General features: G+C 41.2%; 1 protein-coding gene across 1 annotated transcript; it reads left to right on the top strand.

Moving 5' to 3' along the window:
• Positions 1–6: 6 nt before the first annotated feature.
• LOC127439394 (uncharacterized) lies at positions 7–16711 on the top strand (the record flags this gene model as incomplete). The annotated part of the gene is made up of 43 exons (XM_051695627.1): positions 7–68; positions 205–351; positions 447–658; positions 753–853; positions 953–1071; positions 1210–1386; positions 3382–3413; positions 3510–3607; positions 3736–3761; positions 3893–3914; positions 4074–4101; positions 4191–4272; positions 4409–4555; positions 4651–4862; positions 4957–5057; positions 5157–5275; positions 5414–5590; positions 7586–7617; positions 7714–7811; positions 7940–7965; positions 8097–8118; positions 8278–8305; positions 8395–8476; positions 8613–8759; positions 8855–9066; positions 9161–9261; positions 9361–9479; positions 9618–9794; positions 11790–11821; positions 11918–12015; positions 12144–12169; positions 12301–12322; positions 12482–12509; positions 12599–12680; positions 12817–12963; positions 13059–13270; positions 13365–13465; positions 13565–13683; positions 13822–13998; positions 15992–16023; positions 16120–16217; positions 16346–16421; positions 16684–16711. Coding segments are annotated over exons 2-43 (4083 nt in total), but the record flags the coding sequence as incomplete, so codon positions are not given.
• Between the last annotated feature and the right edge of the window lie 92 nt (positions 16712–16803).

Below are 16803 nucleotides of genomic sequence, written 5' to 3'. Positions count from 1 at the left end.
CTCTCCTGTCAGCTGGTCTCTTGGAAGTCCCCTGTAATATCAGTCTGGAACAGTACGCTTGCTCTTCGGTAAGATCTCAAAGATATTGAGCATCATCACTTCACGTGTCTTGTGTCAGGGCATCTAATCCCCAAGACTTACTGAAATCACCGTAATACTTCCGAAAACCACAATTACCACTGATTAAATATTTTCTGTTCATAGCTGACAGGCTTCACTGCTAAAAACCTGGCTGAACTTCTGATGTGTCAACTATCCAGCAGCAGCAGTCACTCAAAGGAGATCTGGAAATTGCTTCTCACCAAAACCAATGATGTTCTAGATCAAGCCCTCATCATCTTTTCCAATACGGTAGCAAATATGTTAAATAAGCCTTGTACAACTCCTGCTATTTTCCCAAGATTAACTGGGAATATCAAAATAATTATTCTTCATTATATCATCAGTCTCAGCCAATCAGAGGTGTGTCTGTGTCCAATGTGCTGGATGTGATTGGTGAGCTGAGATTGGAGCAGTTCAGTCCTGACCAATGGAGTGATATCGGTTTCATCAGCATGTTGTTAGGTCAGACTCTGAGACCGTTTTTACCATCCACATCAGCGACTCTACTGATGTGCCTTAGCCGCAAAAACCTCAGCTGCCCAATTTACCAGAACATGTAAGAGAAACATTTACTTGATGTTCCCAATAGCTCAAGACTATCAGGAGTTTATAAGATGCTTTACTCACCTTTATTTTGAACAATTTCCTAGTCTGGAGGAGTTCAGTTCTCAATTCTCTCTAATGGATGAGACAGAGAGAAGAAACATGGTGGAATTTTTCATCTTGCCCTTCCTCAGAGGAAACACGACAGGTGAGCAGGAAGTCTTTCTTTTCCACAAATATTTCAGACAGAATTTTGGAAATGGTTTTGTTGATCATGAAGGTGATTGTACTGTGTTTGTTGTGTCAGATCCGGGCTGTGTGTTCAGTGCTAACACCAACACTGAGTGGCTGCTAATGAACTTTGGGCCGTTTGCTCAGTTTGTGTCTCTCAGAGATGTGTTCTCCATCAACACACACTTTGATCCTGTATGTCTTTACATCTTCAACATTTGATTTCTTTAAAGAACAGAGGACAAAAAGAAAGAAAACAATGACTGCCCACATCTTCAGACTTACCACTGAACTTCGTACCATCACTTTTCTTGTTTTCCCATCTGTCTTTAGTTGGAGACCCTGGTGTATCTCTCTCCGGGTCAGATGGTTGGACTGATGGTTGATGAACTTCCTGGTCTTCCAGAGAAAGATGCGGTCATCAATAGAGTGTTTAATCACCTGCTTGAGTCTCCTGTGGAACGAAGACTTCCAGAAGTTCTAGAAAACCTGCTCTCACGATCACAGATGGTAAAACTTACTTTGATGTTAACAGCTTGTTAGTTTTTACACATGGATTATGAGCAATAGGATTAGAGGTTGAATGAACAGTGGTCAAATAACTAAAGGATAATACTTTCAGACTGTTTGTTTGTTCTGGAAGACACTGTGGATTTGTTCCAAAACCTAATAAGCTGTCTCCAGAGGCAGCATTTTAAAGCCCAATGTATACTTCAGTTAGATGCAAATGCTAGGTGTCTGTGTACAGGATGCATCACACTACCTTTGTCATTAGCAGAGTGCTCAAACACAACGTGTGCGGCCCGCTTTTTCTAAACCACGCGTATTCTGAATGTGCGCCTGGAATTTGTTTTGCGCTAATTAGTGGCTCCACAGTGCGGCAACACTCACAGTTCAGCTGTTGCTTAGCAAAAAGAAGCACTAGAAGAAGATGTAATCTCCAGAAAACAACAAGAGATGAAGCTGGAAACAACAATAGTGGATATGTGCATCAAGAAGAGGTCAGGAGATACCTTTGTATAGCTCGAGTCTGAAGGAATATAAAGACGTCTTTATGGGTCTAAATTCCTGAAGAGAAATAGTCAAATTAAGTAAACTTGAAAGGCAGAGCATTCAACAGAAGTGTTTGCATTAAAACCAAAGTATACTTTGGGCTTAAGGCATCATAGGTGCTCCCGACCTAACAGCTGTTCCGAAAGGTAGGTACCTTAATTATGCTGTCTCCCAAGCTATTTCGTTTTGGACAAATTCTAAGGTACCATCATATGTATTCTTCCAGAGGTAGGCAATCCCAGAATGCACGGTGAAGAGCTCGGTTAAAAAATAAATCCAATATGTCAGACGAAGCGAGATCAGTTTTGGCTAAATAATTATAATCCATTTAATACTGAAAACAATCAATACATTTTTTTAATATGTGATAGAAAACAGACTATTTTACCCAAAATGTGTGTGTGGTATGTCATTCCTGTCACATCACCCTCGATTGAAATAATTCCATACATTTGGGGGCCTGAGTAGCTCAGCGATAATTGATGTTGACTACCACCCCTGGAGTCGCGAGTTGGAATCCAGGATGTGCTGAGTGACCCCAGCCAGGTCTCCTAAGCAACCAAACTGGCCCGGTTGCTATGGAGGGAAGAGTCACATGGGGTAACCTCCTCGTGGTCGTGATTAGTGGTTCTCGCTCTCAATGTAAGTTGTGCGTGGATCGCGGAGAGTAGCATGAGCCTCCACATGCGGAGTCACTGCGGTGTCATGCACAACGAGTCACGTGATAAGATGCGTGGATTGACGATCTCAGAAGCGGAGGCAGCTGAGACTTGTCCTCCGCCACCCAGATTGAGGTGAGTAACCGCGCCACCACGAGGACCTACTAAGTAGTGGGAATTGGGCATTCCAACATTGGGAGAAAAGGGGATAAAAATAATAACATTTAAAAAAAAATCTTTACATTTATGTAGTGCTTTTCTAGGCACTCAAAGCGCTTTACTATGTGCTTTACATTATAATGGGGGAATCTCCTCAACAACCACCAGTATACAGCATCCACCTGGATGATGCAACAGCAGCCATAGTGCACCAGAACGCTCACCACACACCAGATATTGGTGAAGAGGAGAGTACAGTGATGTAGCCAGTTCATATGTATAGGGGATTTTTAGGAAGCCATAATGGATAGAGGCCAATGGGCAAATTTGGCCAGGACACCGACCGGGCTTACACCCCTACTCTTTACGAGAAAATCAGTAGCATGTTGAGTCTCCCTTGTGCTGTGCATGGGGAAAATTATTTGAATGGCACGTAAAGTTAATGCCTATGAAGAGCGTTCCAAATCAGTCTCTTTGTGTCTCCATTACAGTTAGGATGCTACCATTTAAGACAGTTGCCTAAGTAGGAAGTTGACAGCAAGGCAGCTCACTAGGCCCTAAATCTCTTAGGATTCTTCATCCATCCGAATCAATTATCTAATAAAAGCACTGACACATGTTCCTGTTTCCACAGGTCTTTATTCCGTGCAGCTCCTACATACTGATGTAAGTGTTATTGAGCATCTGATGTCACATTATTGTGTCTCTGGAGTTACTTCTGCTGATATCTCCAGCTCCTCTAATTCCATGTTTCTTCCTCAGTTTTACAAGACTGTTCCAGGCTTTACCCTTCCTGCCATCAGAGATGGTGACTCTGGTCCTCAACACAACTGAAGAACTCAAGCAGAATGGAGAGAGAGGTCATTCCTTTCACTTACTCTATCATCGTGTCTTCATGATCTCTCACTGGTCACTTTACTACAAAATAAAAATGTTTCTTATTATTTCTGCCATAATGAATGGTTAAATGTGTGCATATTATTTTCAGGCTGTTCACTTCCTGAACCTCCAATAGTAAGACTTATCATTCATTCCTTAATATTTCATTTCATTATTTTAATTCAGTAAACACCTTCAATTCATATCACACCAGATAATTCATAATTCATCTAAGCTGTAATGTATGGTATTTTCTTTTCTTTTAGTGTCTAGTCACACCAGTGAATGGTAAGTGGATGGAAAACATACTTGCTGATGCAAAACAAACATTTGTTTTAGAACAGAATCCCCAATGACACCACATAATATTTTAGATTTCTCATTTTTGTATTCAATTATAATTGAAACTGAGTAGCACTAATCAATGTGTTCTGATTAATTTAACAGCTACAAGAGTTTGTGCAGCAGTCAACAGGTATGAGCAAATAATCTTTTGCCCACTTTGGCACTGTGACATCATCTGTGAGACAGGAAGTACTCATGAAATTCTGATGTCTTCCACAGTAATGAGCTGGAGACTCTCCTGTCAGCTGGTCTCTTGGAAGTCCCCTGTAATATCAGTCTGGAACAGTACGCTTGCTCTTCGGTAAGATCTCAAAGATATTGAGCATCATCACTTCACGTGTCTTGTGTCAGGGCATCTAATCCCCAAGACTTACTGAAATCACCGTAATACTTCCGAAAACCACAATTACCACTGATTAAATATTTTCTGTTCATAGCTGACAGGCTTCACTGCTAAAAACCTGGCTGAACTTCTGATGTGTCAACTATCCAGCAGCAGCAGTCACTCAAAGGAGATCTGGAAATTGCTTCTCACCAAAACCAATGATGTTCTAGATCAAGCCCTCATCATCTTTTCCAATACGGTAGCAAATATGTTAAATAAGCCTTGTACAACTCCTGCTATTTTCCCAAGATTAACTGGGAATATCAAAATAATTATTCTTCATTATATCATCAGTCTCAGCCAATCAGAGGTGTGTCTGTGTCCAATGTGCTGGATGTGATTGGTGAGCTGAGATTGGAGCAGTTCAGTCCTGACCAATGGAGTGATATCGGTTTCATCAGCATGTTGTTAGGTCAGACTCTGAGACCGTTTTTACCATCCACATCAGCGACTCTACTGATGTGCCTTAGCCGCAAAAACCTCAGCTGCCCAATTTACCAGAACATGTAAGAGAAACATTTACTTGATGTTCCCAATAGCTCAAGACTATCAGGAGTTTATAAGATGCTTTACTCACCTTTATTTTGAACAATTTCCTAGTCTGGAGGAGTTCAGTTCTCAATTCTCTCTAATGGATGAGACAGAGAGAAGAAACATGGTGGAATTTTTCATCTTGCCCTTCCTCAGAGGAAACACGACAGGTGAGCAGGAAGTCTTTCTTTTCCACAAATATTTCAGACAGAATTTTGGAAATGGTTTTGTTGATCATGAAGGTGATTGTACTGTGTTTGTTGTGTCAGATCCGGGCTGTGTGTTCAGTGCTAACACCAACACTGAGTGGCTGCTAATGAACTTTGGGCCGTTTGCTCAGTTTGTGTCTCTCAGAGATGTGTTCTCCATCAACACACACTTTGATCCTGTATGTCTTTACATCTTCAACATTTGATTTCTTTAAAGAACAGAGGACAAAAAGAAAGAAAACAATGACTGCCCACATCTTCAGACTTACCACTGAACTTCGTACCATCACTTTTCTTGTTTTCCCATCTGTCTTTAGTTGGAGACCCTGGTGTATCTCTCTCCGGGTCAGATGGTTGGACTGATGGTTGATGAACTTCCTGGTCTTCCAGAGAAAGATGCGGTCATCAATAGAGTGTTTAATCACCTGCTTGAGTCTCCTGTGGAACGAAGACTTCCAGAAGTTCTAGAAAACCTGCTCTCACGATCACAGATGGTAAAACTTACTTTGATGTTAACAGCTTGTTAGTTTTTACACATGGATTATGAGCAATAGGATTAGAGGTTGAATGAACAGTGGTCAAATAACTAAAGGATAATACTTTCAGACTGTTTGTTTGTTCTGGAAGACACTGTGGATTTGTTCCAAAACCTAATAAGCTGTCTCCAGAGGCAGCATTTTAAAGCCCAATGTATACTTCAGTTAGATGCAAATGCTAGGTGTCTGTGTACAGGATGCATCACACTACCTTTGTCATTAGCAGAGTGCTCAAACACAACGTGTGCGGCCCGCTTTTTCTAAACCACGCGTATTCTGAATGTGCGCCTGGAATTTGTTTTGCGCTAATTAGTGGCTCCACAGTGCGGCAACACTCACAGTTCAGCTGTTGCTTAGCAAAAAGAAGCACTAGAAGAAGATGTAATCTCCAGAAAACAACAAGAGATGAAGCTGGAAACAACAATAGTGGATATGTGCATCAAGAAGAGGTCAGGAGATACCTTTGTATAGCTCGAGTCTGAAGGAATATAAAGACGTCTTTATGGGTCTAAATTCCTGAAGAGAAATAGTCAAATTAAGTAAACTTGAAAGGCAGAGCATTCAACAGAAGTGTTTGCATTAAAACCAAAGTATACTTTGGGCTTAAGGCATCATAGGTGCTCCCGACCTAACAGCTGTTCCGAAAGGTAGGTACCTTAATTATGCTGTCTCCCAAGCTATTTCGTTTTGGACAAATTCTAAGGTACCATCATATGTATTCTTCCAGAGGTAGGCAATCCCAGAATGCACGGTGAAGAGCTCGGTTAAAAAATAAATCCAATATGTCAGACGAAGCGAGATCAGTTTTGGCTAAATAATTATAATCCATTTAATACTGAAAACAATCAATACATTTTTTTAATATGTGATAGAAAACAGACTATTTTACCCAAAATGTGTGTGTGGTATGTCATTCCTGTCACATCACCCTCGATTGAAATAATTCCATACATTTGGGGGCCTGAGTAGCTCAGCGATAATTGATGTTGACTACCACCCCTGGAGTCGCGAGTTGGAATCCAGGATGTGCTGAGTGACCCCAGCCAGGTCTCCTAAGCAACCAAACTGGCCCGGTTGCTATGGAGGGAAGAGTCACATGGGGTAACCTCCTCGTGGTCGTGATTAGTGGTTCTCGCTCTCAATGTAAGTTGTGCGTGGATCGCGGAGAGTAGCATGAGCCTCCACATGCGGAGTCACTGCGGTGTCATGCACAACGAGTCACGTGATAAGATGCGTGGATTGACGATCTCAGAAGCGGAGGCAGCTGAGACTTGTCCTCCGCCACCCAGATTGAGGTGAGTAACCGCGCCACCACGAGGACCTACTAAGTAGTGGGAATTGGGCATTCCAACATTGGGAGAAAAGGGGATAAAAATAATAACATTTAAAAAAAAATCTTTACATTTATGTAGTGCTTTTCTAGGCACTCAAAGCGCTTTACTATGTGCTTTACATTATAATGGGGGAATCTCCTCAACAACCACCAGTATACAGCATCCACCTGGATGATGCAACAGCAGCCATAGTGCACCAGAACGCTCACCACACACCAGATATTGGTGAAGAGGAGAGTACAGTGATGTAGCCAGTTCATATGTATAGGGGATTTTTAGGAAGCCATAATGGATAGAGGCCAATGGGCAAATTTGGCCAGGACACCGACCGGGCTTACACCCCTACTCTTTACGAGAAAATCAGTAGCATGTTGAGTCTCCCTTGTGCTGTGCATGGGGAAAATTATTTGAATGGCACGTAAAGTTAATGCCTATGAAGAGCGTTCCAAATCAGTCTCTTTGTGTCTCCATTACAGTTAGGATGCTACCATTTAAGACAGTTGCCTAAGTAGGAAGTTGACAGCAAGGCAGCTCACTAGGCCCTAAATCTCTTAGGATTCTTCATCCATCCGAATCAATTATCTAATAAAAGCACTGACACATGTTCCTGTTTCCACAGGTCTTTATTCCGTGCAGCTCCTACATACTGATGTAAGTGTTATTGAGCATCTGATGTCACATTATTGTGTCTCTGGAGTTACTTCTGCTGATATCTCCAGCTCCTCTAATTCCATGTTTCTTCCTCAGTTTTACAAGACTGTTCCAGGCTTTACCCTTCCTGCCATCAGAGATGGTGACTCTGGTCCTCAACACAACTGAAGAACTCAAGCAGAATGGAGAGAGAGGTCATTCCTTTCACTTACTCTATCATCGTGTCTTCATGATCTCTCACTGGTCACTTTACTACAAAATAAAAATGTTTCTTATTATTTCTGCCATAATGAATGGTTAAATGTGTGCATATTATTTTCAGGCTGTTCACTTCCTGAACCTCCAATAGTAAGACTTATCATTCATTCCTTAATATTTCATTTCATTATTTTAATTCAGTAAACACCTTCAATTCATATCACACCAGATAATTCATAATTCATCTAAGCTGTAATGTATGGTATTTTCTTTTCTTTTAGTGTCTAGTCACACCAGTGAATGGTAAGTGGATGGAAAACATACTTGCTGATGCAAAACAAACATTTGTTTTAGAACAGAATCCCCAATGACACCACATAATATTTTAGATTTCTCATTTTTGTATTCAATTATAATTGAAACTGAGTAGCACTAATCAATGTGTTCTGATTAATTTAACAGCTACAAGAGTTTGTGCAGCAGTCAACAGGTATGAGCAAATAATCTTTTGCCCACTTTGGCACTGTGACATCATCTGTGAGACAGGAAGTACTCATGAAATTCTGATGTCTTCCACAGTAATGAGCTGGAGACTCTCCTGTCAGCTGGTCTCTTGGAAGTCCCCTGTAATATCAGTCTGGAACAGTACGCTTGCTCTTCGGTAAGATCTCAAAGATATTGAGCATCATCACTTCACGTGTCTTGTGTCAGGGCATCTAATCCCCAAGACTTACTGAAATCACCGTAATACTTCCGAAAACCACAATTACCACTGATTAAATATTTTCTGTTCATAGCTGACAGGCTTCACTGCTAAAAACCTGGCTGAACTTCTGATGTGTCAACTATCCAGCAGCAGCAGTCACTCAAAGGAGATCTGGAAATTGCTTCTCACCAAAACCAATGATGTTCTAGATCAAGCCCTCATCATCTTTTCCAATACGGTAGCAAATATGTTAAATAAGCCTTGTACAACTCCTGCTATTTTCCCAAGATTAACTGGGAATATCAAAATAATTATTCTTCATTATATCATCAGTCTCAGCCAATCAGAGGTGTGTCTGTGTCCAATGTGCTGGATGTGATTGGTGAGCTGAGATTGGAGCAGTTCAGTCCTGACCAATGGAGTGATATCGGTTTCATCAGCATGTTGTTAGGTCAGACTCTGAGACCGTTTTTACCATCCACATCAGCGACTCTACTGATGTGCCTTAGCCGCAAAAACCTCAGCTGCCCAATTTACCAGAACATGTAAGAGAAACATTTACTTGATGTTCCCAATAGCTCAAGACTATCAGGAGTTTATAAGATGCTTTACTCACCTTTATTTTGAACAATTTCCTAGTCTGGAGGAGTTCAGTTCTCAATTCTCTCTAATGGATGAGACAGAGAGAAGAAACATGGTGGAATTTTTCATCTTGCCCTTCCTCAGAGGAAACACGACAGGTGAGCAGGAAGTCTTTCTTTTCCACAAATATTTCAGACAGAATTTTGGAAATGGTTTTGTTGATCATGAAGGTGATTGTACTGTGTTTGTTGTGTCAGATCCGGGCTGTGTGTTCAGTGCTAACACCAACACTGAGTGGCTGCTAATGAACTTTGGGCCGTTTGCTCAGTTTGTGTCTCTCAGAGATGTGTTCTCCATCAACACACACTTTGATCCTGTATGTCTTTACATCTTCAACATTTGATTTCTTTAAAGAACAGAGGACAAAAAGAAAGAAAACAATGACTGCCCACATCTTCAGACTTACCACTGAACTTCGTACCATCACTTTTCTTGTTTTCCCATCTGTCTTTAGTTGGAGACCCTGGTGTATCTCTCTCCGGGTCAGATGGTTGGACTGATGGTTGATGAACTTCCTGGTCTTCCAGAGAAAGATGCGGTCATCAATAGAGTGTTTAATCACCTGCTTGAGTCTCCTGTGGAACGAAGACTTCCAGAAGTTCTAGAAAACCTGCTCTCACGATCACAGATGGTAAAACTTACTTTGATGTTAACAGCTTGTTAGTTTTTACACATGGATTATGAGCAATAGGATTAGAGGTTGAATGAACAGTGGTCAAATAACTAAAGGATAATACTTTCAGACTGTTTGTTTGTTCTGGAAGACACTGTGGATTTGTTCCAAAACCTAATAAGCTGTCTCCAGAGGCAGCATTTTAAAGCCCAATGTATACTTCAGTTAGATGCAAATGCTAGGTGTCTGTGTACAGGATGCATCACACTACCTTTGTCATTAGCAGAGTGCTCAAACACAACGTGTGCGGCCCGCTTTTTCTAAACCACGCGTATTCTGAATGTGCGCCTGGAATTTGTTTTGCGCTAATTAGTGGCTCCACAGTGCGGCAACACTCACAGTTCAGCTGTTGCTTAGCAAAAAGAAGCACTAGAAGAAGATGTAATCTCCAGAAAACAACAAGAGATGAAGCTGGAAACAACAATAGTGGATATGTGCATCAAGAAGAGGTCAGGAGATACCTTTGTATAGCTCGAGTCTGAAGGAATATAAAGACGTCTTTATGGGTCTAAATTCCTGAAGAGAAATAGTCAAATTAAGTAAACTTGAAAGGCAGAGCATTCAACAGAAGTGTTTGCATTAAAACCAAAGTATACTTTGGGCTTAAGGCATCATAGGTGCTCCCGACCTAACAGCTGTTCCGAAAGGTAGGTACCTTAATTATGCTGTCTCCCAAGCTATTTCGTTTTGGACAAATTCTAAGGTACCATCATATGTATTCTTCCAGAGGTAGGCAATCCCAGAATGCACGGTGAAGAGCTCGGTTAAAAAATAAATCCAATATGTCAGACGAAGCGAGATCAGTTTTGGCTAAATAATTATAATCCATTTAATACTGAAAACAATCAATACATTTTTTTAATATGTGATAGAAAACAGACTATTTTACCCAAAATGTGTGTGTGGTATGTCATTCCTGTCACATCACCCTCGATTGAAATAATTCCATACATTTGGGGGCCTGAGTAGCTCAGCGATAATTGATGTTGACTACCACCCCTGGAGTCGCGAGTTGGAATCCAGGATGTGCTGAGTGACCCCAGCCAGGTCTCCTAAGCAACCAAACTGGCCCGGTTGCTATGGAGGGAAGAGTCACATGGGGTAACCTCCTCGTGGTCGTGATTAGTGGTTCTCGCTCTCAATGTAAGTTGTGCGTGGATCGCGGAGAGTAGCATGAGCCTCCACATGCGGAGTCACTGCGGTGTCATGCACAACGAGTCACGTGATAAGATGCGTGGATTGACGATCTCAGAAGCGGAGGCAGCTGAGACTTGTCCTCCGCCACCCAGATTGAGGTGAGTAACCGCGCCACCACGAGGACCTACTAAGTAGTGGGAATTGGGCATTCCAACATTGGGAGAAAAGGGGATAAAAATAATAACATTTAAAAAAAAATCTTTACATTTATGTAGTGCTTTTCTAGGCACTCAAAGCGCTTTACTATGTGCTTTACATTATAATGGGGGAATCTCCTCAACAACCACCAGTATACAGCATCCACCTGGATGATGCAACAGCAGCCATAGTGCACCAGAACGCTCACCACACACCAGATATTGGTGAAGAGGAGAGTACAGTGATGTAGCCAGTTCATATGTATAGGGGATTTTTAGGAAGCCATAATGGATAGAGGCCAATGGGCAAATTTGGCCAGGACACCGACCGGGCTTACACCCCTACTCTTTACGAGAAAATCAGTAGCATGTTGAGTCTCCCTTGTGCTGTGCATGGGGAAAATTATTTGAATGGCACGTAAAGTTAATGCCTATGAAGAGCGTTCCAAATCAGTCTCTTTGTGTCTCCATTACAGTTAGGATGCTACCATTTAAGACAGTTGCCTAAGTAGGAAGTTGACAGCAAGGCAGCTCACTAGGCCCTAAATCTCTTAGGATTCTTCATCCATCCGAATCAATTATCTAATAAAAGCACTGACACATGTTCCTGTTTCCACAGGTCTTTATTCCGTGCAGCTCCTACATACTGATGTAAGTGTTATTGAGCATCTGATGTCACATTATTGTGTCTCTGGAGTTACTTCTGCTGATATCTCCAGCTCCTCTAATTCCATGTTTCTTCCTCAGTTTTACAAGACTGTTCCAGGCTTTACCCTTCCTGCCATCAGAGATGGTGACTCTGGTCCTCAACACAACTGAAGAACTCAAGCAGAATGGAGAGAGAGGTCATTCCTTTCACTTACTCTATCATCGTGTCTTCATGATCTCTCACTGGTCACTTTACTACAAAATAAAAATGTTTCTTATTATTTCTGCCATAATGAATGGTTAAATGTGTGCATATTATTTTCAGGCTGTTCACTTCCTGAACCTCCAATAGTAAGACTTATCATTCATTCCTTAATATTTCATTTCATTATTTTAATTCAGTAAACACCTTCAATTCATATCACACCAGATAATTCATAATTCATCTAAGCTGTAATGTATGGTATTTTCTTTTCTTTTAGTGTCTAGTCACACCAGTGAATGGTAAGTGGATGGAAAACATACTTGCTGATGCAAAACAAACATTTGTTTTAGAACAGAATCCCCAATGACACCACATAATATTTTAGATTTCTCATTTTTGTATTCAATTATAATTGAAACTGAGTAGCACTAATCAATGTGTTCTGATTAATTTAACAGCTACAAGAGTTTGTGCAGCAGTCAACAGGTATGAGCAAATAATCTTTTGCCCACTTTGGCACTGTGACATCATCTGTGAGACAGGAAGTACTCATGAAATTCTGATGTCTTCCACAGTAATGAGCTGGAGACTCTCCTGTCAGCTGGTCTCTTGGAAGTCCCCTGTAATATCAGTCTGGAACAGTACGCTTGCTCTTCGGTAAGATCTCAAAGATATTGAGCATCATCACTTCACGTGTCTTGTGTCAGGGCATCTAATCCCCAAGACTTACTGAAATCACTGTAATACTTCCGAAAACCACAATTACCACTGATTAAATATTTTCTGTTCATAGCTGACAGGCTTCACTGCTAAAAACCTGGCTGAACTTCTGATGTGTCAACTATCCAGCAGCAGCAGTCACTCAAAGGAGATCTGGAAATTGCTTCTCACCAAAACCAATGATGTTCTAGATCAAGCCCTCATCATCTTTTCCAATACGGTAGCAAATATGTTAAATAAGCCTTGTACAACTCCTGCTATTTTCCCAAGATTAACTGGGAATATCAAAATAATTATTCTTCATTATATCATCAGTCTCAGCCAATCAGAGGTGTGTCTGTGTCCAATGTGCTGGATGTGATTGGTGAGCTGAGATTGGAGCAGTTCAGTCCTGACCAATGGAGTGATATCGGTTTCATCAGCATGTTGTTAGGTCAGACTCTGAGACCGTTTTTACCATCCACATCAGCGACTCTACTGATGTGCCTTAGCCGCAAAAACCTCAGCTGCCCAATTTACCAGAACATGTAAGAGAAACATTTACTTGATGTTCCCAATAGCTCAAGACTATCAGGAGTTTATAAGATGCTTTACTCACCTTTATTTTGAACAATTTCCTAGTCTGGAGGAGTTCAGTTCTCAATTCTCTCTAATGGATGAGACAGAGAGAAGAAACATGGTGGAATTTTTCATCTTGCCCTTCCTCAGAGGAAACACGACAGGTGAGCAGGAAGTCTTTCTTTTCCACAAATATTTCAGACAGAATTTTGGAAATGGTTTTGTTGATCATGAAGGTGATTGTACTGTGTTTGTTGTGTCAGATCCGGGCTGTGTGTTCAGTGCTAACACCAACACTGAGTGGCTGCTAATGAACTTTGGGCCGTTTGCTCAGTTTGTGTCTCTCAGAGATGTGTTCTCCATCAACACACACTTTGATCCTGTATGTCTTTACATCTTCAACATTTGATTTCTTTAAAGAACAGAGGACAAAAAGAAAGAAAACAATGACTGCCCACATCTTCAGACTTACCACTGAACTTCGTACCATCACTTTTCTTGTTTTCCCATCTGTCTTTAGTTGGAGACCCTGGTGTATCTCTCTCCGGGTCAGATGGTTGGACTGATGGTTGATGAACTTCCTGGTCTTCCAGAGAAAGATGCGGTCATCAATAGAGTGTTTAATCACCTGCTTGAGTCTCCTGTGGAACGAAGACTTCCAGAAGTTCTAGAAAACCTGCTCTCACGATCACAGATGGTAAAACTTACTTTGATGTTAACAGCTTGTTAGTTTTTACACATGGATTATGAGCAATAGGATTAGAGGTTGAATGAACAGTGGTCAAATAACTAAAGGATAATACTTTCAGACTGTTTGTTTGTTCTGGAAGACACTGTGGATTTGTTCCAAAACCTAATAAGCTGTCTCCAGAGGCAGCATTTTAAAGCCCAATGTATACTTCAGTTAGATGCAAATGCTAGGTGTCTGTGTACAGGATGCATCACACTACCTTTGTCATTAGCAGAGTGCTCAAACACAACGTGTGCGGCCCGCTTTTCTAAACCACGCGTATTCTGAATGTGCGCCTGGAATTTGTTTTGCGCTAATTAGTGGCTCCACAGTGCGGCAACACTCACAGTTCAGCTGTTGCTTAGCAAAAAGAAGCACTAGAAGAAGATGTAATCTCCAGAAAACAACAAGAGATGAAGCTGGAAACAACAATAGTGGATATGTGCATCAAGAAGAGGTCAGGAGATACCTTTGTATAGCTCGAGTCTGAAGGAATATAAAGACGTCTTTATGGGTCTAAATTCCTGAAGAGAAATAGTCAAATTAAGTAAACTTGAAAGGCAGAGCATTCAACAGAAGTGTTTGCATTAAAACCAAAGTATACTTTGGGCTTAAGGCATCATAGGTGCTCCCGACCTAACAGCTGTTCCGAAAGGTAGGTACCTTAATTATGCTGTCTCCCAAGCTATTTCGTTTTGGACAAATTCTAAGGTACCATCATATGTATTCTTCCAGAGGTAGGCAATCCCAGAATGCACGGTGAAGAGCTCGGTTAAAAAATAAATCCAATATGTCAGACGAAGCGAGATCAGTTTTGGCTAAATAATTATAATCCATTTAATACTGAAAACAATCAATACATTTTTTTAATATGTGATAGAAAACAGACTATTTTACCCAAAATGTGTGTGTGGTATGTCATTCCTGTCACATCACCCTCGATTGAAATAATTCCATACATTTGGGGGCCTGAGTAGCTCAGCGATAATTGATGTTGACTACCACCCCTGGAGTCGCGAGTTGGAATCCAGGATGTGCTGAGTGACCCCAGCCAGGTCTCCTAAGCAACCAAACTGGCCCGGTTGCTATGGAGGGAAGAGTCACATGGGGTAACCTCCTCGTGGTCGTGATTAGTGGTTCTCGCTCTCAATGTAAGTTGTGCGTGGATCGCGGAGAGTAGCATGAGCCTCCACATGCGGAGTCACTGCGGTGTCATGCACAACGAGTCACGTGATAAGATGCGTGGATTGACGATCTCAGAAGCGGAGGCAGCTGAGACTTGTCCTCCGCCACCCAGATTGAGGTGAGTAACCGCGCCACCACGAGGACCTACTAAGTAGTGGGAATTGGGCATTCCAACATTGGGAGAAAAGGGGATAAAAATAATAACATTTAAAAAAAATCTTTACATTTATGTAGTGCTTTTCTAGGCACTCAAAGCGCTTTACTATGTGCTTTACATTATAATGGGGGAATCTCCTCAACAACCACCAGTATACAGCATCCACCTGGATGATGCAACAGCAGCCATAGTGCACCAGAACGCTCACCACACACCAGATATTGGTGAAGAGGAGAGTACAGTGATGTAGCCAGTTCATATGTATAGGGGATTTTTAGGAAGCCATAATGGATAGAGGCCAATGGGCAAATTTGGCCAGGACACCGACCGGGCTTACACCCCTACTCTTTACGAGAAAATCAGTAGCATGTTGAGTCTCCCTTGTGCTGTGCATGGGGAAAATTATTTGAATGGCACGTAAAGTTAATGCCTATGAAGAGCGTTCCAAATCAGTCTCTTTGTGTCTCCATTACAGTTAGGATGCTACCATTTAAGACAGTTGCCTAAGTAGGAAGTTGACAGCAAGGCAGCTCACTAGGCCCTAAATCTCTTAGGATTCTTCATCCATCCGAATCAATTATCTAATAAAAGCACTGACACATGTTCCTGTTTCCACAGGTCTTTATTCCGTGCAGCTCCTACATACTGATGTAAGTGTTATTGAGCATCTGATGTCACATTATTGTGTCTCTGGAGTTACTTCTGCTGATATCTCCAGCTCCTCTAATTCCATGTTTCTTCCTCAGTTTTACAAGACTGTTCCAGGCTTTACCCTTCCTGCCATCAGAGATGGTGACTCTGGTCCTCAACACAACTGAAGAACTCAAGCAGAATGGAGAGAGAGGTCATTCCTTTCACTTACTCTATCATCGTGTCTTCATGATCTCTCACTGGTCACTTTACTACAAAATAAAAATGTTTCTTATTATTTCTGCCATAATGAATGGTTAAATGTGTGCATATTATTTTCAGGCTGTTCACTTCCTGAACCTCCAATAGTAAGACTTATCATTCATTCCTTAATATTTCATTTCATTATTTTAATTCAGTAAACACCTTCAATTCATATCACACCAGATAATTCATAATTCATCTAAGCTGTAATGTATGGTATTTTCTTTTCTTTTAGTGTCTAGTCACACCAGTGAATGGTAAGTGGATGGAAAACATACTTGCTGATGCAAAACAAACATTTGTTTTAGAACAGAATCCCCAATGACACCACATAATATTTTAGATTTCTCATTTTTGTATTCAATTATAATTGAAACTGAGTAGCACTAATCAATGTGTTCTGATTAATTTAACAGCTACAAGAGTTTGTGCAGCAGTCAACAGGTATGAGCAAATAATCTTTTGCCCACTTTGGCACTGTGACATCATCTGTGAGACAGGAAGTACTCATGAAATTCTGATGTCTTCCACAGTAA

The sequence above is a fragment of the Myxocyprinus asiaticus genome, unplaced genomic scaffold (assembly GCF_019703515.2).
Source record: "Myxocyprinus asiaticus isolate MX2 ecotype Aquarium Trade unplaced genomic scaffold, UBuf_Myxa_2 HiC_scaffold_150, whole genome shotgun sequence".
Taxonomy (NCBI): domain Eukaryota; kingdom Metazoa; phylum Chordata; class Actinopteri; order Cypriniformes; family Catostomidae; genus Myxocyprinus; species Myxocyprinus asiaticus.
The sequence above is the reverse complement of the archived record's forward strand: the minus strand, read 5'-3'. Positions and strand labels throughout refer to the sequence as shown.